The sequence below is a fragment of the Xiphophorus maculatus genome, chromosome 11 (genome assembly GCF_002775205.1).
Source record: "Xiphophorus maculatus strain JP 163 A chromosome 11, X_maculatus-5.0-male, whole genome shotgun sequence".
In the NCBI taxonomy this organism is placed as follows: Eukaryota; Metazoa; Chordata; class Actinopteri; order Cyprinodontiformes; family Poeciliidae; genus Xiphophorus; species Xiphophorus maculatus.
Window position 1 is genome coordinate 31,521,615 of NC_036453.1, and position 25,534 is coordinate 31,547,148.

General features: G+C 39.9%; 1 protein-coding gene across 1 annotated transcript in view; it reads left to right on the forward strand.

The window, feature by feature from the left end:
* The window catches only part of pou2f3 (POU class 2 homeobox 3), a 63,517-nt gene extending 40,563 nt beyond the window's left edge, over positions 1-22,954 (forward strand). The window contains exons 10-13 of the mRNA XM_023342751.1: positions 18,427-18,591; positions 19,036-19,078; positions 19,219-19,333; positions 21,088-22,954. Coding sequence (XP_023198519.1) covers positions 18,427-18,591; positions 19,036-19,078; positions 19,219-19,333; positions 21,088-21,130 — 366 coding nt within the window. The 3' untranslated portion in view covers positions 21,131-22,954. The remainder of the gene's footprint in view (positions 1-18,426; positions 18,592-19,035; positions 19,079-19,218; positions 19,334-21,087) is intronic.
* Positions 22,955-25,534: the final 2,580 nt, after the last annotated feature.

The following is a 25,534-nucleotide window of genomic DNA, read 5'->3' on the forward strand; positions in this document are numbered from 1 at the left end:
CCACATGTCCAAAAAAAGTTTTAAAAATAAGAAAATCTGGTTTAGAAATAGTTTAAAATTTGATCCGTTTTTATTCTAAATATGTAATGAAACTTTGACCAGAGAAATGATTAAAATTGAAGTAAGGTTCTGTGGAAACATTCATGGTTAGTTAATATGTGCACATAATATCTACATGTCCAAGTTTGTTTGAGTTAATGGAGTTATTCTACGGCGTAGCGCGGCTATGGATGACATGTTAAAGAACAGTCTTTTTGCCCTCCAGCGTTGTCCGCATGCGCAAACTTTCCTTATGTAAACAATAACATGCAGGGTGTCTATATTTGTAAATCTGATTATGATTAAGTCAGCACCTCACCAGCTATGAACCTCAGCGCACACCACTGGTGCTACTATACCTGTCACTGCCATGACTTGACGTATAGGTATTATTTATGCATTCTATTTCTTAAGAATGCTCAAAACCTTATCTTTAAACAACATAACAAACTTGAACAGATTAGTAGTTTGTTTATTATGGTAAATTATTATTATATTGCTTTAATAGTAAAAGAAACGGTAGAGACTGCACCGATGACATGAAATATCATCCCCCTCAGTTCTGAAGTGCAGTGGTAACATTAATTATTCTTTTTATATGGTATTAGCAATAGAATTAGAATGCATAAAGCATACATTATAAATAATACGTTATGATGACTATATTGCATAAACATCTCCATCAATTAGGAGGAATAAAAGAAATAAGGAGACATGAAAAGCAACATGATCAACTATAATAAAAAGCATTTACAATGTACACAAATGGCAGTTCCGATTTGCGGAGGAAGTCGAAACTTACAATTCATGCAAAGCCTCAAGGAGCTAGGAATAAGGTTTATAATCAACAGTCAAATTGGAAACATTTAGCATGCTAGCCTGCTAGAACAAAGTGTAGTGTTAATGTGCTGATGTTAGAGTTATTAGAGTTTAAAGCTCAAAGGTAAGCTAATTGCTAAGTTCTTAAGTTGTGAATTATGTCCTCCTTGCATAACCTATTAGCATACCAATTATTTCTAAATAGAGCATATTTAGCCATAATATGGCTAAACATGTTTGCTAAAGCAAAAGCATAAATAGGTAATGCTTTTGGGCACATGATCTGCTTAACCTTTTTTGTGATAGATAAAATTTTATTTTATTTAATAGGTATTTAAATTTTAACAGTATAATCGATTATGTTTTAATTAGCAACATTTAGCATGTTAGCAAAACAGAGCATGTCATTGGCTGCTACTGCCAGACTAATGCTAATAATTATCATTTTTATATTGGCATCTAGCTTACCTTTGCGGCCTAAACTGCATTTTGTCATATCAATTGTGCCTTGAGCTCACTGTTAACACTCAAATTATGCGGAATGGCATAGTTCAGGGGTCGGCAACCAATGGCTCCGGAGCCACGTGTGGGTCTTTCATCCTTCTGTTGTGGTTCCCAGTGACTTTGGAAAATAGAATATTTTATTTAAATTAAATCATTAAAAAAATTATAAATTAAAATCATTTTAAAATAAATTTCTAAATCTCAAGATTATGGTAAACTTGTAACATTAAAACAAAAGTTTTGAACATTTTTAGCACCCAAAATATACGTGTCTGGCAGACCGCATTTTTTTAGTGCACTGATTTATTGACTTTTTGACCCTTGCCTGGAAGATACATCATGAATAAATCCAAGAAAAGGAAACATTCTGAAGATGGCAGAACATTTAATGCTACGTGGACAGATCATTTTGCTTTCACCGCTGATGAAACTGGTTCACCAGGCTGCTTAATATGTGGCGAAAGACTGGCAAACAACAAGAAGTCAAATGTTGAAAGACATTTCAAAAGCAAATGCTCTGTCTTTGCTAAAAAAAATATCCCGAGGGAGAGGAGAGAAAAAAAGGCCGTTTCGGAGCTGATGCGAAAGGCTGAAGCGTACGGATACGGAGCCCCCTAGGGGACATGGGGAATTTTTTTTCTTTTGTGTTACCTCGCAATACTTTTGCGTTCCCTCGCAAAACCTTTGCGTTACCTCGCAATACTGTACTGGTCAGTTATGCAGCATAATTGAATACTGTAAGCCTTTCTTACGGTGGGCGACGTACTTTATGCTTTAATATACGGTTGTGAGGTTTTTCCATGAATGTTAGTATCTTTTTGTGAAATATCTGAAGTTTTATATCTTTCTTTACAAACCTACGATATAAACAGAAACCTTCCGTAAGGAGGAAATGAATGAAAATATACCCTAATTTGGACTATTTCTGAGTTATTATCGCGGGTAGTAAGTCATCTGACAGTTTTGATTGTGTCTCTGTTGTGTTCTAGTCTGAATGGTTTAAAGAGCTGCTTTCAGTGCTGCTCCATCTTAGCCTTAACAGACATAAACATACGGTAAAAAATAAATCGATTTTCAATCAGTGTTTTGCACCAAACAGTTAATAATAATAAACAAGTTTTCACTGAGGCTCTGTAAGAGCCATATGAATGAAATAAGTAATTACTGATATGACAGGAGCAGCGGCTTTGACACTTAGGTGTGTCGACGAGGGAGTGACGTCACCAGGTATGAATGGGAAGGATACTGGCTTTGTGTGTATGAGGAAGCGGTGAGCGGGGCGGTCAGTCCTTGCAAAGTTTGGAGCATAATCATCAAAATGGAATAAATCGATAATTGTGACAGAACAAAGAAAAGGTTTGGAGTTGATTGATAAACGGACAGATGAGATTCCCCGAGTTAATCCAGAGTTAATCCCTTTACCATCATTATTTTGTCGTGTTTTTAATAATAAAAACTTGTTAATAATAAAAACTGTTTGGTGCAAAACACTGATTGAAAATCGATTTATTTTTTACTGTATGTTTATGTCTGTTAAGGCTAAGATGGAGCGCCACTGAAAGCAGCTCTTTAAACCATTCAGACTAGAACACAACAGAGACACAATCAAAACTGTCAGATGACTTATTATCCGCGATAATAACTCAGAAATAGTCCAAATTAGGATGTATTTTTATTTCTTTCCTACTTACGGAAGGTTTCTGTTTATATCGTAGGTTTGTGGTGCCTTTCTATCCTAAAGAAAGATATAAAACTTCAGATATTTCACAAAAAGATTCTAACATTCATGGAAAAACCTCACATAACCTTATATTAAAGCAGAAAGTACGGCGCCCACCGTAAGAAAGGCTTACAGTATTCAACTAGAAAAACAAAATTTCTGAAGAAATTTAGCCGGGGCCTGCCAAGGCGCGCCCGTCGGGCTTGGGCCCGGCGTCGTCACGCCACAAATTGGCGTCGACGCTAAAGAACGCCGCAACGTAATCAGTGGCACGCGGAGAACCACAAGAACGTTAAGCGAGGCGGACGTGCACCATTCAGTACGATTTAAAATGTTGTCAAGGCTTTTATTTTGGAAGTTTTGTTAAACTTCATTTCAAAGGGCCAAACTAATCCCATGCGTAATAGTCCTTGGGTTAAAATAGTTATATAATGCTCAAAACACAAGTAGCTGATGTAAAAATATTCAAGGCTTTTATTTTGAAATTTTCAGTATGCTTCATTTTAAAGTTCCAAACTAATCCCATGTGTAACAGTGCTTTGGATGAAAAAGTCACATGAAGCCAAAAACAGCAATTACCTGATGTAAAAATATTCAAGGCTTTTATTTTGAAATTATTATTATGCTCCATTTTAAAGTTCCGAACTAATCCCATGTGTAACATTGCTTTGGATGAAAAAGTCATATACGGCCAAAAAGAGCAATTACGTCATGTAAAATATTCAAGGCTTTTATTTTGAAATTTTCAGTATGCTTAATTTTAAAGTTCCAAAATAATCCCATGTGTAACAGTTACTGAGTTAAATCAGTTATATACAGCCCAAAGCAGCAGGTAGTTCTAAAGGCCAGTTCTCAGTCCTGATCTGTTTCAACTGAGGATAGATAGAACTACAGCGATGCGTATTTGTAGTCCAAATCAGCAGCCAATAGCCTCTTGAGTTCCGTTGCCATGGTAAATAATGGTCTCAGCAGGTGTGAGCTGTGAGTCATACATGCTCAAACACACAATTGTGTGTTTGAGCCAACACGGTTTACTGAAAAAAAGCATTGGAAACAAATCCTTCTTGTTCGGGAACCGTAATACATATTCGAAAAGCGTTTCGAGCGTATGAGAGGCCTATGTGTCTTCTGCGATAGTCCCGAGATTCATATCTGTACCTCACTCAGAGCATTTACAGTGATGAGAGAAAGAAATGTTGTGCCCAGATCTGAAATTCTATTCAAATACATGGGAGAGAGCCTCAGACAGCCTCAGAAAATCCTGTCGCATGACTTTGCTCTGAAGCACCGTGACAGAAAACCGTACGGTCTAGATAAATTTCGAAAACATTTTACCGGAGCAGACAGGCGTATCAATGTCAGGACCGATTGTGATACTAATCGTGCGATATTTGTGGGCGTGATGGCGATTTCAAAAATGATTTGGGCTGAAAAAGTTGTCTTCATCTCTCACTCTAAGCAGCCAGAGACACACTCTAACTTTAGGAAAAATGAGAAACTTTGGGTCGCTTAGAGGCAAATTGTGGACAAACCGTAACTGGTATCGACGAGCCGTCTTCACTTTCGAAGAGATCACAGACGTATCTACAAAATGAAATTTGAATGGCATTTCTAGGTGAATTTGTGACGACACAGAAAATCCTCAAAAATAGGGTATTTCTAGGATTTTTCCCATTGACTTATAATGGGGTTTTTTTCGTAGTTGTTTGCGAATTATGTCGCCACGTTAAGCCCAAATCCCACCAGAAGTAATAGCTGGAATGGCGTGAATTTTCTGCAGGTTTTGATACCTCATTTGTAGGTGTGCACCAAGCGGTATGAGCCGCATTAACGGTTACGGAAGAAAAATAAAGAACTAGAAAATTCCTGAAGAAATTTAACCGGGGCCTGCCAAAGTGTGCCCGTCGGTTTGGACCCAGCGTTATGATGCTAGAAATTAGCATCAATGCTAAAGAAAGCTGCAATCATATGAGGAGAATCACAAGAATGTTTACTAACATGTACTTGCACCATTCAGTATGATAAAGTGAGTTGAGTGTATCAGCTAAAATTAGCAAAAATGCTAATGTTAGCGTGATTGCTGTCACTAGCATGTGGGACATCACTAGGATGTTTTCTATAATGGACTTACTCCATTCAGTATACTAAACATGGCTAAAAAGTAAAATACATAGCTAATAGCTTATTAAAGCTAAAATGCTAATGCTAATGAACTGCCTTGCGCAGCAAGGCAGTTCCCTAACCTCAGAGAAAAAGATAATGCAGAATAATATTATTGCACCGCCTGCGGCGGTGCACTAACCGCAGGGGCATGTTGAGGCTTTTATTTTGAAATTTTTGTTAAGCTTAATTTTAAATTGCCACACTAATCCCATGTGTAACAGTGCTTTGGATAAAAAAGTCACATAAAGCCAAAAAGAGCAATCATGTGTGTGTGACACAGAGAGGTGGAAAAAGATTTCTATCTTTGTGAGACACCCCATTGGTTTATATGGAAAAAGCAGCCTGAACAACTCCTTGCCGTTCAGGAACCGAGAGACATATTGGAAAACCGTTTGAAGCATATGAGAGGGCTATTTGTCGTCTCCCATAGTACCGCGATTCATATTTGTAGCTCACTCACAGTAATTGCAGTGATGAGACAAAAATGGTGCATGCAGAGCTCAGAAATTTTTCAGAAATACATGGAAGTGAATCTGGGAGATCGTCAGTTATCCTGGCGCATGATTTCGCTCTGAAGCACCTTGACAGAAAACCGTAAGCCCTAGAGAAATTTCGAAAACATTTTACCGGAGCAGGCATGCGTATCGATGTCATGACCGAGTTTGATACCAATCGGGCGATATCTGTGGGTGTGACGGTGATTTCAAAACTAATGTGGGGTCAAAAATTCTCTTCATTTCTCACTCTAAAAAAGCGGCAGTTGGTGTCAGTTAGGCTCTGCGTTTCGGCAGTTGGTAATTTTGCTCGTTTTTCGCTTTTTACGTCGCCATCGTAAGTCCGATTCCTTATAAAAATAATAGCTCCAATGCCGGGAATAAGCCGCACGTTTTGATACCACTTTTGTGGGTGAACTCGCAGCGGTACGAGCCGCATTAACGGTAGCGGAATAAGTAACTATAATAATAAAGAGACGTTCTATTGGGTGTAGAATAATAGGTGCCTGCCATGCAATGCATGGAGGCAGTACTGACTTACTTCGCAAGTCAGTACTGCTCTCCTTATGCATTGCTATGGGCAGGCCCCAACTATAATAATAAAGAGACGTTCTATTGGGTGTAGAATAATAGGTGCCTGCCATGCAATGCATGGAGGCAGTACTGACTTGCTTCGCAAGTCAGTACTGCTCTCCTTATGCATTGCTATGGGCAGGCCCCAATAAAGAAACACTTTCTCCGACAATAGCAATAGGTTCCTGCCATTGCTTTGCATGGCAGGCCCCAATTATGCTGCATAACTGACCAGTACAGTATTGCGAGGGAACGCAAACGTATTACGAGGAAACGCAAAAGAAAAAAAAATCCCCATGTCCCATAGGGGGCTCTGTTACGGAGTAAAGCTTCTTCTCAAACAAGACGGAGGCTCGTATTTTCTTTACTGAACCTTTCTGTTCAGTATTTATTGAAGAGAAAAAGGAACGGCGTCCGCTGATTACGGGCAACCGCAGTTCGTAACCAATGGCAATCAAAAGTCAACAAAGCAAGATAGTGACAAACAGTAACAGATCCTTAAGCATTCTTCAAAATAAAAGACTTCCTCTATTCAAATAAATCATGTCTTGCACTTAAATATATTTCACTTCACCTTTGTAATTATATAAAATCATGTTCAATACAATTAATAATAATCATCATGTAAATTATGCTTAACATATAATTGTAAATCAGTCACTTATCATGCAAATATACCGAACAACATAAGTGTAAAAAAGTCACAACATCCTCCCGCCCGATGAACAACTGTTCATCTGTGTAGGATTTACCTTTCATTTAAGATACCTCTAAAGGGTACAATAACTGAATGGGCCTGCGTAACAAGCCACCAGTCAAAGTACGAACATTGCATGAACGTATGAGACCATCCCTGCCTGGAAAGACCTCTACAATTCTACCCATTTTCCATGTCTGTCTGGGTGTATTGTCCTCCCCCAAAAGAACTACATCTCCTACTTTAAGTAGTGTTGGAGTACGACTGTTCACCCTGTGGGCTGATTTCAAGTCCATCAAATAATCTCTGCGCCAGCGTTTGCAAAGGCCTATCAAAAGTTTCTGTTGGTATTTCCACCTCCTACCTAGCTGTTCGCGGTTTGCAGTGAGAACCTGATTTAGGTGAGGTGAAGGACTAATCTTTGGTGGCAAGGAAGTTAAGCGTTTACCAACTAGGAAATGAGATGGGGTAAGTGGCTGAGGCTCTAATGCATCACTAGTTACATAGGACAGAGGCCTAGAGTTCAAAACTGCCTCAACTTCAGTAAGAACAGTTGTGAGCTCCTCAAAACTCAAAGATGCTTTCCCCAGTACCTTTCTTAAGCATGTTTTTACAGATCTCACAAGCCTTTCCCAGAATCCCCCCCACCAAGCTGCTCGCTCAGCGATAAACTTCCATGTGATTCCCTTGTCAGTGAAAAACTCTGTGAGTGTCGATCCTAAGATATTTTGCCATAACTCTTTTAAATCTTTGTCAGCTCTTTTGAATGTTCTAGCATTGTCAGAGTAAATGACCCTACATAGACCTCGTCTTGCAATGAATCTCTTTAAGGCCAATAAGAAATTCTCTGTAGTCTGATCTGAGACCAACTCTAAGTGTACTGCTCGTCACTGCACATGTAAACAGTGCTATATATGATTTTACAGACCCGTCCTTAGTTTTAACATATAAGGGTCCAGCAAAATCTACACCAGTAACTTCAAAAGGAGGTGATTCTATTACTCTGTCTCGAGGTACGGGAGCAGTAATCTGTTGTGCTGCCTTAACCTTTAGTTTTTTGCAAATGTAACATTTTGAAACAATGTTTCTTACAAGCTGTCTGCCTCTCAAAATCCAATATTATTCTCTAACTTGAGTTAATGTGTCTCTTACACCAGAATGCATCACTCTTTCGTGACATGACTGAACTAATAGTTCAGAATACTTGTGATTTGTCGGTAGTATCCAAGGGTGTTGTTCTCTGAAACTAAGATCTGAATTCTGCAGTCTTCCCCCAACACTTATTAGACCATTTCCATCTAAGAATGGTTTCAAATCTTTGATTTTAGAATCTACCTTCACATTTTGGTTTGACCTTAACTGCGATATTTCAGAACTGAAACAACTCTCTTGTGTTGACTTAATCCAGTACATTTCAGCTGCACCAAGTTCTTCTGTACTTAACTCTCCCTGAACCTTCAGACAAGATCGTGTGTTACTAACAAACCGCTTTACCCATGCAGTGATTCTTAACGTGGTCTTAAGCTTGCTGTACCTTTCTAAGTTTAACAGAGGTTCAGTTTGCTCGGTGCCAGTGAACTGCACGACAGTCTCATACCCAGCCCTCAGCTCTGCATTCACTTCATCCACTACATAGTCATTACAAAAGTCATTACAATACTACTACAGTAGTCAACGTAAAACTTTATTTTTCTCGTTTTTTTTGTTAAAAACACAAGAAAACTCTTGTTTACTCTGGCTTATCATCTGTAGACAATGAAGTGGGTCCCTTCCACCACAGCTGGCTCTCAATAAGGCTCCGAGCATGGTAACCCCGCGTAAGAAGGTCGGCAGGGTTCATTTTGCCAGCACAGTGGGACCAGAGTTCTGGATTTGTGAGCCCTTGTATTTCTGCCACTCTGTTGCTCACAAATGGTTTCCATCGACGTGATGAGCTGCGGATCCAGTGAAGCGTAATCATAGAGTCCGTCCACATGTTGAGCTGGTTTTTCTCCATGTTCAGTGGCTTAAGGAGGCTGTATCCTAATCTTGCTCCAATAAGTGCACCCATGAGCTCCAAGCGAGGTAATGTCATTTTCTTTAATGGTGCTACTCATGACTTGGAGGCCACAAAACTGGTAATAGTCTCTCCTAGGTTGTTTTGTCCTTGAAGATATGCCACAGCACCGTAAGCCTTTTCACTTGCATCACAGTAGACATGCAACTTTACAGTGTGTGACTCTTTGTTGATCTCAGTGTGGTACCACCTGGGAATAGACACCAGGTGTAACAGTGGTAACTCCACACACCACTGCTCCCACTTCTTTTCTAAGTCAGTAGCAGTGACGTGCGGTCAGGGGAGGCAGGTGAGGCAGTGCCTCACCAGCCATCATGGAAAGAAAGAAAATATATAATCATAAAGTAATTTAAATTGTTATATTCATCCGGTGGTTTGTACTAAAAAATATTTAATTTTCATGTAGCTTCACCAATTTCGATTTTTATTTGTTCAAAATCGCTGAATTTTCTTATTTTCCCATTCAAATGCTTGGAAGCGATGCCGGTGAGGCAGCAGCGAGCTCTGCCTCACCTTGGATTGCGCAACCCCTGGCTCTGCGCTGGCTGCTAAGCGGAGAGAGCATGTTGCTGTACGGCGTCAATAAAATGGTTTAAACAAATTTAATATGTGAACTTATTTCCAATAATTTAGCTTATGTATATAATGTACAGTGCTTTTTGTCACCAACTGTGTTTGTGTAACGTGTTTCGTGTAATGAGCGATTATAAACGGCAGAGAACAGGTTCAAGGTGAGGCAGGCAGTTCTCTTGCCTCATGGCAGGGGGCGCTCAAGTTCGTCTTGTTCACTCCTCAACTGCCGAGTAAGTGACAGCGAGCTAGGCTAAACGATTCGGGAAGCAAGTCAAGTGCAGCGATAGATTTTGTGAGCTACAGTTTGCATGTGTAAGGATGCAGAAGTGAAACATAACCTGTAAACTGCTGTCAATCTATGCATCTATTTGCAAATCTGATTCTGATGACGTCAGTGCCTCACCAGCTATGAACCTCACCGCACGTCACTGGTCAGTAGGTAATGGTTCATCCCAACTCAGTCCCTTTTCCCACATCTCTTGGAAAAGGCACTTTACTCGGACTGTAAAAGGAGTAAGAAACCCGATAGGGTCGAATATATGGGCTGATGTTCTTAGTACACTTCTTTTTGTATTTTCTCTGTCTTTCAAAATGTCCATTAACCCCCTTTGATCAAACACAAAATCTTTGTGTTCCGGTCTCCAAACTAGTCCAAGTACTTTAAGCACATTTCCACTGGACTCTGTATCACCAGTGAGCTCTACTCCATTCTCTTTCCACATGGCTTTCAGATCAGGTGAGTTGGTAACCCATTTGCAGAGGTTCATGCTTGCCTGAGAGAGAATGTACTTTGCTGCAGTTGTCATGTGAAGAGCATCCTGCACAGTAGGTGAGCTTGAAATAAAGTCATCTACATACATAGAGTTTCTGAGAGCCTGTACTGCCCATGGCTGTTTTCTTTCAAATTGTTTGAGATGTTTTCTGATGGTGGCAGCAAGCAAGAATGGGCTGGGAGTTACTCCAAAAACAATTCTTTTCATCCTCAGGACACGCACCTCATTTTTCCAGTCCTCAGCTAAAGGTCTGTGCATCCACAAGAACCTGACAGCATCTCTGTCCTTTTCTGCTAGTGAGATTTGAAGAAAAAGCCTTAGTTATATCAGCAGTAAATGCTATCTTGTGCAATCTGAACTTTATGAGCACATCTAGCAGGTTTGGGTTCAGGTTAGGTCCAGTGTACAGACAGTCGTTGAGGGATGGACTGTTTGCCTCATGTGAGGATGCATCAAATACCACTCTAAGTTTGGTTGTGGCCTTTTCTTCTCTTATTACAGCATGATGGGGCATATAATATTTCACAGTCTGTTGATCCATTTCTGGTATTCCATCTGCAACCTCCTCACAGATACCATTTTGAAGATAGTCTTCTATTACGTCGTTGTATCTGGCAAATAAATTTACATCAGTCTTCAGCTTTCTCGTTAGATTCTCAAAGCGTTTCTTCACTACCCTGAAGTTGTCTGGAAGCTGGTCTTTGTCACATTGCCAGGGTAACTCAACTTGGTACCTTCCATCTTCAAATGTTGTTGTTTGTTCAAAACGTTGCATAATTTCTGAGTCCTCTGGGCTTTCTGACTGTTTATTTACAATACCCAGGGACTCCACCTCCCAGAATGCATGCAACTGCTTAGACAGCTGGGTGTCTTCGTTCAAACTAATGTGCATACACGTGGTGTCTGTAACACTGGAGGTAGTCACTGGTCCCTGTAAAGCCCATTCAAAAAGGGTTTCAACTGCCACTAATGAATCTGTAACCCTTTGGACCTTTCCAGTAACAGCCTGCCAGTAGTAATCTGCTCCAATTAACATCTGCAACTCTTGTTCATTAGCACCCTCTAGTGGAAAGTCTCCAAGCTGCAGTCCTCTTTTCTTAATCTCTGCTTGAATGGGCTCAGTTGGTACCTTTATTACAGCAGTGCACCTCTCGGGGGTCTCTACAGCATCTATTTCGATTTTCCGTTCAGTGTTCCACACATTTTGAAGTTGAACTCTCACTATGTTGCGTTTCTCTACTACAGGACTGGTGGAACCAAAAACATGGAGGTTTAGTGTCTCTTGCCTCACAACTGGCAGTCCTAGGGCTCGGACAATGTCTCTGTGAACAAAACTACGCTGGCTACCTCCATCTAACAGACAGCGAGATCTTTTTCTCTCCTTTGGTCCTACAGCCCATGCCTTAACCGTTTGGAGCAATACTGTGTTCTTAGTATTTGTCTTCACTTTGACTGAGCTGGTCAACGAAGACAACACAGCCTCTGCATTTCCACTATTGCTGGTACTGTCGACTTCTGGTTTAGCTTCAGATTGTTCACAAACTGACAAGTGGTGTTTTCGATTGCACTGTCTGCACAAAATCTTCACTCTGCAGTATTTCGCAATATGTTTCGGGCCCAGGCAGACAAAACACCGTCCAAGCCTTTTCAGTTTCTCCCTGCGTGCGCTTATTGTAAAACCAGGACAGTTCTCTGGTTTATGGTCATTACTGTCACAAAACACACAGGTTTGTGGCACGACGCTGGCTGTGTGCAAAGCAGTCGCTGATGGGATGCTCCACTTTCTGGGTTGATCACAGGCATAGGATGGCTTACCCACATGCTTGTGTTGTGTGCTCAGGCTCTTCAATGTGTGGCCTGGTCTGGTCAGCAGAAGCGCCCGTTCTCTGCTTTGCACTTCATTTTGCAGAAACTGAATCAATTCTGGGACTTTCCATTCGTTAGTTGAGTTTTGTTGCTGTGTATAAGCAAGTGCTATGTCTTCTGGAATAAGCTGTAGCAACACTGGACATAGGAGACAGCCGTAAGTATCACTTTGCACTCCAAGAGACTCCAAGCTGCGTATCTGGATCTCACATTCATCATAAATGTGCCTCAAAGCTGCAACATCAGATGATCTTCTCACAGGTGTCAAGTTCAGCAATTTAGACATATGAGCACTTATCACAATATCCTTCCTTCCAAAACGATTCTGGAGTAACTCTATTGCAGCATCATAGTTGACATCTGTCATTGTCAGTCCTGCAATAGTCCGAGCAGCTGCTCCAGTTAGGTAAGATCTCAGGTAAGTGAACTTGTCCGTCTTACATAGTCCATCATTTCTGTGAATGGCTGAATCATACTGTGACCAGAATTCCTGCCATTGGCTTATTTCTCCATCATACTTGATTATCGTTAGTTTGGGCAGTTTAACCGTCTGTTTGGATTGTGATGAAAATGAGCCGTTGTTTACATCACTCACACTCGCTCTCAGCGTGTCTGTAGCGGTCTCCTGCAATCCAATAAAGTTGGTGGTGCGAACCTTCCAAACGAGAATCCGGTCCGTGTAATCCTGTGAGTTCGTTATCTCAGTGTCCAAGTCTTCAATTGACGTTTCATCTTCTATGCTCTTGTCCAAATCCAATAAAATGTCCTCCTTAGAAGGTAAAACTCACGCAGTCTATCCATATCTGGACTCTCTTTGCCCACCTCATCCTCTAGTCGAGTTAACAGCTTCGTCGTTGCTGTTCGGATAGTCGACCGTTTCCTCTTTAATCGCTCCAGTCCTTCCGTCATGTTGGCTGCTAAACTGAGCCTTAGCTTCACTTCGTTCAAAAAAATAAAATAAAAAATCCTTATACCCGGGTTTCGGCACCAAAATGTTACGGAGTAAAGCTTCTTCTCAAACAAGACGGAGGCTCGTATTTCCTTTACTGAACCTTTCTGTTCAGTATTTATTGAAGAGAAAAAGGAACGGTGTCCGCTGATTACGGGCAACCGCAGTTCGTAACCAATGGCAATCAAAAGTCAACAAAGCAAGATAGTGACAAACAGTAACAGATCCTTAAGCATTCTTCAAAATAAAAGACTTCCTCTATTCAAATAAATCATGTCTTGCACTTAAATATATTTCACTTCACCTTTGTAATTATATACAATCATGTTCAATACAATTAATAATAATCATCATGTAAATTATGCTTAACATATAATTGTAAATCAGTCACTTATCATGCAAATATACCAAACAACATAAGTGTAAAAAAGTCACAACAGGCTCCGTACGATGGGACACAGAAGCAGACTGCGCATTTTTTGGTTTGCTTGGTTCGTTCAGTGCCGGTGGATAATATTTGGATAAGTTTTGATTTTTATCTCCTGAATAAGAGGAGGACAGGTGACTGCATTCTGTTTCTATTTTTCCTTCAGTGCGGGTTGGGTAAGTTTCGATTTTTACTTCTTAAATACAAAGACCCAAATAGACAGAGGGTATTTTGTTTGAAATTGAGCATCAACGATTTGAGTTGATTGAGTAAAATGCGTTTTGTTACATGCAGAAATAAAATTTTGTGTTCTCTGCAGCAGTTCGTTGATTTCATAAGCGCAACATAGTATCGATTTTTGTACATAGCATATAGGTTTTATATATATGACGTCAAAATGGGTTGTGGCTCTTTTTATTGGGAGGCGGTCCCAAATGGCTCTTTGAATAGAAAAGGTTGCCGACCCCTGGCACAGTTGAAAGACAAGCATCTTTCAACTATGCCCAAACATTTTTTTGTTTGTTCTTACACAAGATGCTGTGAAGTTAAGTAGATTTCAGACACTTTCATTTCATAAGAAAAAATTATGTGCTTTATTTCATAACAATTCTAACTACCTCGAATTCATTATGTTTCAAGTACCAATGTATGCTAGCATTCCACATTCCACGCGAGCCGCGTTGACAAGGGCCTGCAATCTGACAAGACTTGTTAGGCACGATGCTTGATGTACTGCGGTAGATGAAACGGCTGCTGCCGAGCCGAAGGGCCATGGACTGCTGGTCGGGCCGGATCTCCTAGATAGAAATAGATGTTAAAGATGGCCAAACGCTCCACCACCAGTCATTTGATGTTTGATGAGACGCTCACCTGCGGACATTGAACGTTGAGCTTCGAGCAAAGCTGAAAGATCTGGTCTGATGTAAGATGAGAAGACCGAGGATGACCAGTGGCCGGGCTGAAAGAGGGAAGCTGTAGTGATGCCTTGTACGGCGGCAGATGTGGCAGCGCCTATTCTAAAAGAATGGCGCGAGAAGTGGCTAGGGGGAAGACCGTAAGCTGCTAGAGCAGGGGTGGGCAATCCTGGTCCTCGAGGGCCGGTGTCCTGCAACTCTTAGATGTCTCCCTGGTCCAACACACTTGAATCCAACAGCTGAATCACCTCCTAAATACAGTCAAGTTCTCCAGAGTCCTGCTAATGACCTCATTATTTGACTCAGGTGTGTTGAAGTAGAGCTGCATCTAAAAGTTGCAGGAGACCGGCCCTCGAGGCCTGGAGTTGCCCACCCCTGTGCTAGAGTCAGTCTGATGTGGCGGATGAACCAGTCAGCGGTCATAGGGAAGCCTTCAGGAGTGAGAAACCGGAGTTTGGATTCGTGGCTGAGTTGATGCCTTTTGCACATGAATTTGAACATCGCGCGGAAAGGGCAGAACGGACCGTCTGTGCGTGCAGTGGAGATAGTACATGGACCTTTCGTTTTGGTGTGCTTTATAAGGAAGTTGTAGTGGTCAGGGAAGAATTTAAGATCGGAGATAGATAAATCTCTTGATGGATTGAATACTTTAGATGCAGATGTGAACTCACTCAGTCTAAGAAATCCATAGAAGGCTAGGAGGAAAGCGCATGAGAGGAGCGCTTTGATGTAGGGGGAGAAGGCACCGGATCGGAGCGCAGTGATGAGATTCCTAAGTAATGGGAGTGTGATAGGTTTCCGGCAATCAGGATTAGAGGAGCTATGCTTAGAAATCCCTTGACAAGGAGTTTCACAGCGGGGTTCGAGAAAAGACTAGATGATGTGCTAGGTTGCTGAAGCTTAGCGTGAAAACTGATTCCCACGAGCAGACTGCGGATGTAGGAAATAGCTGAAGAAGGGAAGCTGTAGGGACGCCTTGAACGGCAGCAGATGTGGGAATTATGACTGGACCTGGAGGGGCAATCCTGGCTGCCTGTGATCTGGAAATGGCCAGAGGGAAGTCCATACATCTTGGATTCTTAAGCCAAGAATTTAAGGACCGAGCAGAGCTGTGGGGACTTCGGGAGAGAGGAACGTAGTGCTCCCTTTATTTAATGCTAGTTCTTTAAATGGAACAGCCACCACTAGCATCCCGTAAAGGATGAGAGGAGAGATTTCAGGTCCTAGTTCTTTAATAGAGCTGCAAATAGTCTACAAGATGAGCATGACTTCATGGATGCGGCGCACCTAGATAATAGGGGCCTGCACCTGTCCTGTAAATCCCCCAAAAAGATCATTTAGAGAACGCGGGAAAAGGGGTAGAATAAGTCAGGATTCCTGCTGAAGCGGTAACCAGAGCACGTACACGAGACCATGAGTCGACGTCGGGGGCTGGTGTTCTGTTTTAAACCAATGAAAGCTCGCCATACGCCCTGCTCGAACGGGTGGTTGCAACCGACAGAAAGGGATTACTGATAACGCTTTTAGGTAATCGGCCACATGACTGGAAAGTTAGATCTTCGTAAGTTTTATTGCCAGCGACGGTCCGACTTAGTGGTAAGCAGTCGGACTATCAGGGAACGGGAGGCTTGTTTTATGCGAGTGTGCTTTGTGGTTGGCTGCAACTAGCTCCAGCAGTAATTACGCATAGCAACTGCGACAAGCACGAGTGACCATCATTTATCAGAAAAAACGTTGTCTGGTTTTATCTTGTTGCGTGTCGGACTGACGGCTTGTGCAGATGAAATGGACCTCCTTAATGCCCATGTCTGCGTTCTTGCTGCTTGTATGCCTCCTTGATATGAGTCGGAACCGACAGATGAGGAGGAAGGAAGCTGTCAGGGCGAGCTGTGTTGCGAACTATGAATGACCTGAAGAGGACACTCGTGAAGTTATGAGCACATAACTCCAATTGTGTTCAGGTGCATTTTATATATAACTTTAAAAGAAATCCCCTCTACTGGTCACGGAACACTTAAAGAAAATGGCGCTGCGATTAAAAGACCACCGGGCAGCTGGGGCTGGAGGGCAGAATGAGCTAAGAGACGAACTGGGATTCCTGACAGATTTGGAGCGATCTAAAGCGATGGAGGGTTATGGTGGGGAAATACCAAATTGAAGCTGACGAAGAGCGTCCACCATTAGAAAGGCGGAGCCGGTGAGACTCGGATCAGATTTAAAACCCGGCTCTTAGCACGAATTGAGCTAATCACGACCCTGAAGATGCCAAGACAGATCGGCAATAGGAGGCGAGCTAAACATTAGTTAAAGGTACTGGTGCGCTGACAGTGGCATGTGTAGAGGAATATAATTATGTTAATAGTTAAAAATTATGTTGTTTGATTGGTTCACACTAACATATGTTTTAACCTAAAAGAAATGTACTGTGTCAAATGGACTGAGTCAAACTGACCTGACAGATTTGACACTCCCTTGGACCATATTTTGGTCCAACTTTGTGCTTTGCATGCAAGGGGCATGCAAAGCACAAAGTTGGACCAAAATATGACTTGGGAAGTAAGCTGTTTGGACAGATTAGGAACAAACGATTTGACTAATAGTTCGTCTGAAACTGAGCCAACGTTGATCAAGGCGTCTCTAATTATTCCAGTAGGTCAACTCCTAATTCTCGGAACTTCCAATACAAGTCTAGTGAAAGACCGAGCCAGAAGTGCTACGCAAATGGAGGATAGCAACGCCATTGGTCGAGTCTTCCCAATACACACCAATAGAGCTGGGACACCATAAAAAACTGATATCAAAAATTTTGGATTTCTGTAACGATGTGAATGTGATGATTTGGTTTCTCAGATGTGCATAAAAATCTCTTCCCGTTCGACTATGTGCAGAAGGAGTTCCGAGTCTCGTGTATTTCTTTATTTATATATTCCATGAGTTTATGCACCTTTAAATTCCTCCATACGTGATGCGAACGGAAAGTGAACGAGTCGGGATTGGGTACGTCTTAGACAACGCCTCAAAGGGCGCAAATGAAGTTGCCGGTTGATGAGGCTGAAGAGCCGGCTGCGAGCCGAGATGCGCGGAAGTGAGCAAAGCGGTCTGATGGCGGCATTCTCCCGGATGTGAACTGGGAGAGACGTTCAGGCAACGGATCGAGTTCAGGATGGGACGAGAGCAGGAAGAGCTGATGTGCGTCGGTGGAGCCGGCGGATCGTGGACACAACCAGCGCTTGGTTGCAGGGGACAGCGCCAGTGAGCTGCAGCAGCCGACGATGGTGAGCAGGAGCGGGGAACCAGGCGGATGGCAGAGGACGCCTGCGACATGAATGAGGGAAGGGTGGAAAAATTCCAGCTTTGCCGCCGCCGATGGAGGCCGAAGAAAGGTGTGATTGGGTGGTTAGATAGGTGAGGAGTAGCTGGAAGTCAACAGGAGCGCAACCGGCAGGCGAGGGACATCCCTGGATTTGGGCCTTGAAAGAGGGGAAAGACGATCGGAGGGTGCTTCTGCAGGCCGGATTGGGGACGGAAGGACCGGGATTGCTGACAAAGGGGAGGCAGCTGGAACTAGCTGACAGAATGTCGGAGAGGTAGGAAAAGCACACACGTAGAATCAAAGCACGACTGATGAGCAGGTAGACCTAAGGTAGCTTAGCCTTTGAAGGGATCCGTGAACAACAATTAGCTGGTGCGGCGTGGGGCGGCCCACCGGTTCCGATTGGCTGTGGCGGGGGCCAATTCATCTTGAATTTTCGCCTATGCTCCATTATACCACAGGATTCTGGAATGTCACTGAGAGTACACTTGTCCTGATTAGATAATTTTCCAAGGTCAGACAGTCATCTTTTTTTTTGGTTTTCAGAATCCAAAGCCCAACTCAGAGGAGATAACCCTAATTTCTGAGCAACTTTCCATGGAGAAGGAGGTGGTTCGAGTTTGGTTCTGTAATCGTCGTCAAAAGGAGAAAAGGATCTACTGTCCTGTAGCTACTTTACCAGTCAAATCACACAGCTACAACTCCAGAATGGTTAGTTGTACAATTTGATAATAAACTCCATTGGGTTTACACCCACTATTAAGACTATTGTTTGTTTTTTCATCTAATTCTGAATAATAATAGTGCAAATACTATTCGAGATTGTCCATTTTGTTACTTTCTTTAGTTTTTTTTAATTTATTTTCATCCTTTAGTAATTTAAACATAATTTATTTTTGTGCAAGTTGATTAAAGTACATGTTTATACCTCAATAATAACCTTATATACTAATAGTCTTGTATTGATTTCAAAAATCTGTTATTTAAATCCATACAATGATTTAATTTCCACATTTTTCATTCTTATATGTCCGACTCCTCAAATCACGACGAATATAACAAATAAGATTTGGCATTTGAAGTTACGCACTTTTATATTTGCATATTTTAATTCTTCATCATACAATATCAAAATCTGTTTCAAAACTGTTTTAGGCCTCAACTTCAAGGTCCTACAGCCCTTTGGCTTCAGGTGGAGGTAAGCACTTTTTAATTATGTAGCAGATGCCTTTTCCTGAAAGTCTGGGTAGTTTCTGTCAAAATTGAAATATTGAAACGTCAAACTACTCTAAGCAAAATCTGTATGATTTTGACTATGTTTGGACTTTTGCCTTTCAGTTTCTTCAAATTCATCCCCAAACAGCACGAGTCGGGAACCGTCTCCCAACAGTCTATCTGCAGCTTCAGTTGCTTTGACCTCTCAGGTCAACCCAGCTTCCTACAGTGCACCGAGGTAAAATTAATACTAAAGATTTCTTGTTTTTACTTTGTGAACCCTTAAGCTTTTCTCATGGTTTCTGTAAATTTTGCCAACTCAAACGTAAGACTTTTATAGACCTAAATCTCCACAGAAATGTATGAATTTTGTCCAGTCAACTGGTGAAAAATTGGCACTAACTCATAGCATTCGTGGCTGAATAATGGTCGCTCACACTATGTCTTCAGAACGATTTTGTGTTGAACACACCATAAGAGCTATAAAGAAAAATAAAACAGAATCATCAAACTACTGTTTGCTCTTACATAATACACAAAAGGTTGACTTTAGAGTGATTTTAGACCATATTAAACACATTCAAACATCTAAGTAAATACCAGATTCTTGAAGTCTCTCTTACTACAGTTTAACATGAATAGGATGACAACCAGCTGTTGACATGGCAACTGTAGGTGCCATGCCAATAAATCAATATTTAACTTTTAACTTGACTTTCATTAATTCTGTACACATCCATAAACACACTAAATGTAATAAACTAACATGCATTGTGTCCGTCACCCAGGAGTTTAAAATGACTCTAAAACCAGCAGATTTAATGTTTGGCATTTCCTTCTTTCACTGTTTATCCTTGTTTTCTACAGAGTTGAATTTACTTCCCCTTAAGGTAAAACTACCAAAATAAGAGCTGAAACTTCTAAATAAAATGCACCTTAATTCAAATTTCAAAGCATGAATCAACCATTTAAATTCATTGGACCATATTATCAGTCCTTTGCACCCATGGTAGATGCAAAAAAGCTAGCTAAATAGCTACCAAAGGAAGTAGCTGCTAGTTCGAGTCACAGAATGCAATGAAGATGTCTGAGTGCGACTCAAAGTTCTGCGAACGAAAAACAAACATAACATACAGCATTGAACAGTCCTGCCAAGACAAAATTTAGGACCTGGGATTAATGTATTTGAGGTCATCTTGCTTTTTAAAAATTAATTTGAGACATTTTAAAGCTTTCATTTTTGTTTCTTTTTAAGATTTTTAAGGATGCCCGGACACCTGTTTCCTGCTGCAACACTTTTAGTAAATTGTTTAAACAATTTACTTTTAGGAGTTAGACAAATTGTTCCTAAAATCAGGGACTGGACTTCATTGTGAGTTTTTGATCCTCTATAGAAAATAAACAAAATATCAAAAATGTTCATTTTAAAGCACATTTCTGCTAGAAATGTTTGAAGAAATAATAATAAAAACATAGCACTGATAAAAACATATTGGGTGTTGATGATGTTTGTGTTATTTTAGCTATGCTGTTAACTGACTCAACTGTTAACATTTGTTAACTGGTCAGATGTATCTTCCAAAATGGAAAACCCTGGTTTAGACAACAAAATTAAAGGTTTAATTATGTATTGACTGTGTTGTCTGCGACGGAGCATAGGGATATACTAAGAAATAAAGTCATCTTATGAGAATAAATTGTACAAGATTAAAGTCATAATATTGCAAAAATAAAATTGAAATAATATGAGAATAAAGTTGTAGTATTACGAGAATAAAATCATAATACTATTTTGTCAAAATTATGACTTATTTCAACAATAAAGTTGTAATACTATGACTTTATTCTCATACGAGTTTATTCTTGTAATATTATGACTTTATTCTTGTAATTTTACTTTTTTATTTTCTTACTGTGGCCCTAATACTCACTCATACTTGTCCATTTTATCCAAGGATATTTTTTTTGATTAATGATGCTTTATTGTTTCAGTTCTTGGTATCGCACTTGGAATCCTGCTGCTTATCATCACTGAGTACCACAAACTGTACATATGAAGCTTTTGAAGATTGATTAACACTCTCCCTGCTTCGAGCAGGGTTACAACTCAATGCTATACCAACAAAACAGATACATAACACAAACCGGGACTATAAAGGATTGGACTTTAATACACACATTTCCTGCCAGTTCATCACTCATGGAAGATCCAAGAAGCCAGGAGCTGTTCGATTAGTGCTTACAGGACTCCTTATTCGACTGAAAAATGAAGGATCAAGAGAAATAATCATCAGAAGTGACAGCAAGAAGTCTCATGTTTGACTACTCGTGCTAAAAACCCAAATAATTGATTTAAATGTTGAAGGACTCATTTGCAGATTCACTAACATTACAAAAAAACTAAAAAAAACTGCTTCCTAAGTCATCTTTGACAAAACTGGTAATATGCTGTTAACAGTGGTTAGGTGTGCTAATATTTAGTTTAAATGTTGTTTATATAGCCCCAATTCACAAAATAAATTTAAAAGTTAGTCACATATTACACATTAGATACAGTACAAATGGAAGGACAAGGGATAAGAATACAGAGATACTGCATTCTTATCACTTTAGGAAAATATTCTTTGGAATACAAAAATGAAATTAAAACTAGATCACCTAATAATATTACCAATGCTGCTTAAGTAATTTTTCTAATTTTAAGCATAAAATTGGACAAAGTATCACTTTTTTCCAAACAAGTCTAGTCTAGAAATATTAAGATATAAACAATCCAAATGTGGTTTGAAATTTACCTTTGATTATCCTGAGTATCTCAAGCTTGCATTTATTGTACATTTCAGACATTAGCAAAGTTCTATCTTTATATCTGACTTCTTTTTCCATCAGGATTAAAATTAAAGTTTAAGATTTAAGTTGGATGGTTTCCTAGCACAGACCAGACTTTTAGGCATTGTCTGTAAATTTTTAAGGTTTCTCCAAGTCATTGTTATTACAGTAGCTTAATGTTAGCCTGCACTGTTCATTCCAAAAGCAAAGTTTTACCTGTTTGACCCAGCTATAACATTAATTTCTATGATGAGAGTATGAAATTAAAATGAACACTTTAATTGGCAGATAACAGGAACTAGACCTGAAATAAGGGGTGAAATTATAGCTTTACAAGCAATCAATTTTCCAGAAATAAGCTAATTAAAGCTTCCTTCCACAGTTTTAGAAAACAGTTTTTTAGTGTAAAAATGATTAAAAGTAATTCTGAAATCTTCCAGCTTAACTTCCATAACCCACACAGCCCCCTTTTCAGAGAATGTAATGTAATGTCTCCTATATGTTTCACTCACTGTGTTTTTGGTTGAATTTCAAGTGTTTTCACAGCCTAGATGGCATGCAGGTAAAATGAAAGCATACAAAACTCCTATTATTATTTTTTCAAACGGGTCTACTCTATATTAGTTAGTATTGGTTTATGGAAAACAGTAGATCAGCCTGAATTAGTTAAAAGCATTTGTAGAAACAGTTGTTTCTTTATTTTTACAGGATTTTTTGGTTTGTAAGAAAAAAATCTCCATCTTTAAGCTGCATTTTAGAGCTCATGAAAAACTGGACATAAATTAAGCTTCTCGCTACTTTATTTTCCACTATATATCCATTTTTCCCCATGAATCGCCTATCAATTTCTATTTGAAGGTCTGACCATTTCTTCTTTTGTGTTCGATTTTGGTTTGTAATTTCTTTTTTCATTGTTAATTTGATGTTTTATTTAATTGTATGGAATGATGCTGTGGCATGGAAAAAAAACATATGTCACAGCATTTGATAAGGCCAATTCAGTTATGATCTGTATTGTTACAGTAGGTTCTTTCTGACGTGTTATAAATAAAATTGTGTTTTCACTAAAATGCAACTGAACTTGCAATCAGTAAAGGAAATCTTCTGTTTGATCTGCAGTCACCAGGAAAAGAATTTCTATGAATAGCAGGAACTGACAAAGAGTTTTGGACTGTAGAAACAGTGGTTTTAACACTTTGCTAAGTTATGGGGGAATTGCTCTGCCATAATCCAAGAGCACACATTTTCAGTCTGAAAACAGGATTTCATGTTTTTTGTTCTCAAAACGTTTAATACTTTTACTTACATTTTAATTTTGAAAGCAGGACTTCATGTCTAGGCCTGTCACGATAGCAAATTTTGCTGAACGATTAATTGTCTCAAAAATTATTGCGATAAACGATAATATTGTTTGAAGACCTTTTTACACTGATTTAATGGAAATGACATAATAATGCATGCAATTTCCTGCCAAAGATAGATACACTTTATTTTCAAAAGAATATTTAACACTGGACCTGATAAACAATATAAACAAAACAACCAAAAACAAAAATAAAATGGATTCTCAGTCTCCATTAACAAAAACCTCACTTGGAAAAAAAAACAACTAAACAACATAAAGCCAAAGTGGAAATAAATACTGCATTCAACCACAACAGTGCGGATTATGAAGTCTGTATATTATGTTGCCCTTCACTAATACTTAGATTTAAATAGAGAAGATGGGCACATCGACCACCTGATGCAATATTTCACATTACATGATTTTTTGCTCCTATTTTTCCCCTTACAATAATCTTAAAACGTTGGTCTTTCTAAGATTGTGTGGTGTGTTACGGTAGATCGTCGTTGCTGCTCCGATCCAAATCAGGGTTTTTCCCCGACTGGGAGCTTAACACAGCCTGTTGAATGTGACAGGTAGCCAATCAGAAAGCGCGGATTCTCCTCTGTGTTTTCTGAGGGGAAATTACGTCGGGGAATCCCAAACAGCTGACACGGCGCAACCCGAAGTCCAGCGGACATTGGAGATGATATGTGGAAACAACATTAATGTTTATTCAACATGCAAAGAATATAGAAATGACAAGAGGAGGAGTTGGAGCGAAATTGCTACCGCAGTTGATAAACCCGGTAACTTTTCAGCTGTTCTTTGTTAACGTGAAGTAAATAGGTTATAATGATTTTCATTCAGTCAGGACTTTACACTGACACTAGCAACATGCATTGCAGGTAGATTGTAGTAAAGCATTAATTAATGCCTGGTTTTAAATTTAGTTAACTGAACTTGTAGCCATTATTTTGTGCCCATTGTTGGACACCACACGGCAGGACCGAACCCGATGGAACCGTTATACCTAGGATTTCTGTCGACTAATGTGTGGTCTGTCAGGTTTTGAAAATGGGCCGACAATCGGCCGACAGCTCTAAGATCGTGTCGTCTGCGCTGGGCTTTACACTAAGGAAATGAGGAAGGGAGGGTCAGTGGAGAGCACCGGAGTTGAGCCTTTTTTAATTCAGTGTCATCAACAGAAAGAGAAAAAGGCCGGAAGAGACGATAATTAAAATGACGTTGATAGTTTTAATTTATTGTACGATTAATTGTTGCACATTTACAGGTTTGCAGAAATAGAAGACCACAAATTAGCACAAATACCTTAGACCAGGGGTGTCCAAACTTTTTGCAAAGAGGGCCAGATTTGATAAAGTGAAGATGCCCGGGGGCCAATAGTTTGTTTGGACATTTTTTAACTACAAAAGTTTCATGCAAATACACACTGTTATAAAACAATTTTCATTGTCACAATTATCTTTATTTTTCAAATGACAAAATAACCAAATATAAGCCACTCAGGCAGATGAGAATAACTCTAAAAACCCAAATTCTGCCTTTCATTCATATCTGGAGAGTCAGATAACATTGAACAAACTGTATGAAATACCTTAAATTTACATGAGTTTAAAAATATCTTTGCCTCAAGAACATTTTAAACAGGAGTTAAAAGTAATGCAAAGTTGTCTGTTATTATTAAATCTTAAAACAAGTGAATTTTGCTCTTGTCATTTACAATATCTTTCAGAAAGTAATAGTTTGTCACATCTACAGGTTCATAACATCAACAGTAATAACCAAATCTTACTCAAGAGTTTAATAAAAATAAGTGCCATAAATCCAGGTGCATAAATGTTCGATTCGTTCTTCACTGCTGATAGTGACAGACGTTACCGTTCAAAATACTCAGTTTCATGTCCTCAGCTCTCAGTGCCACACTGTTACGTGCCAGGCAAACATTCGCAAATTCTTGCTTCTTCTCAGGGCAAAATGTTCTCCACCATTTTCATAACACAGTCTTTGATAAATGTACCTCCAGTAAAAGGTTTGCCATGTTTAGCTATTAACATGGCCACTTCGTAGCTTGCTTTGGTGGTATTTTCTTTTGACTCACAGGCCCGCGTGAAGAATCGCTGTTGTGATGCCAGTGCAGCTTGGAGCTGCTTCAGTTTTTCAGCACTGTCACTTCCTGTTAGCTTGTTGTATGTGTTAGCATGTTTAGTCTGGTAGTGTCTCTTTACGTTGAAATCCTTAAACAAGGCAACCGTCTCATTACAA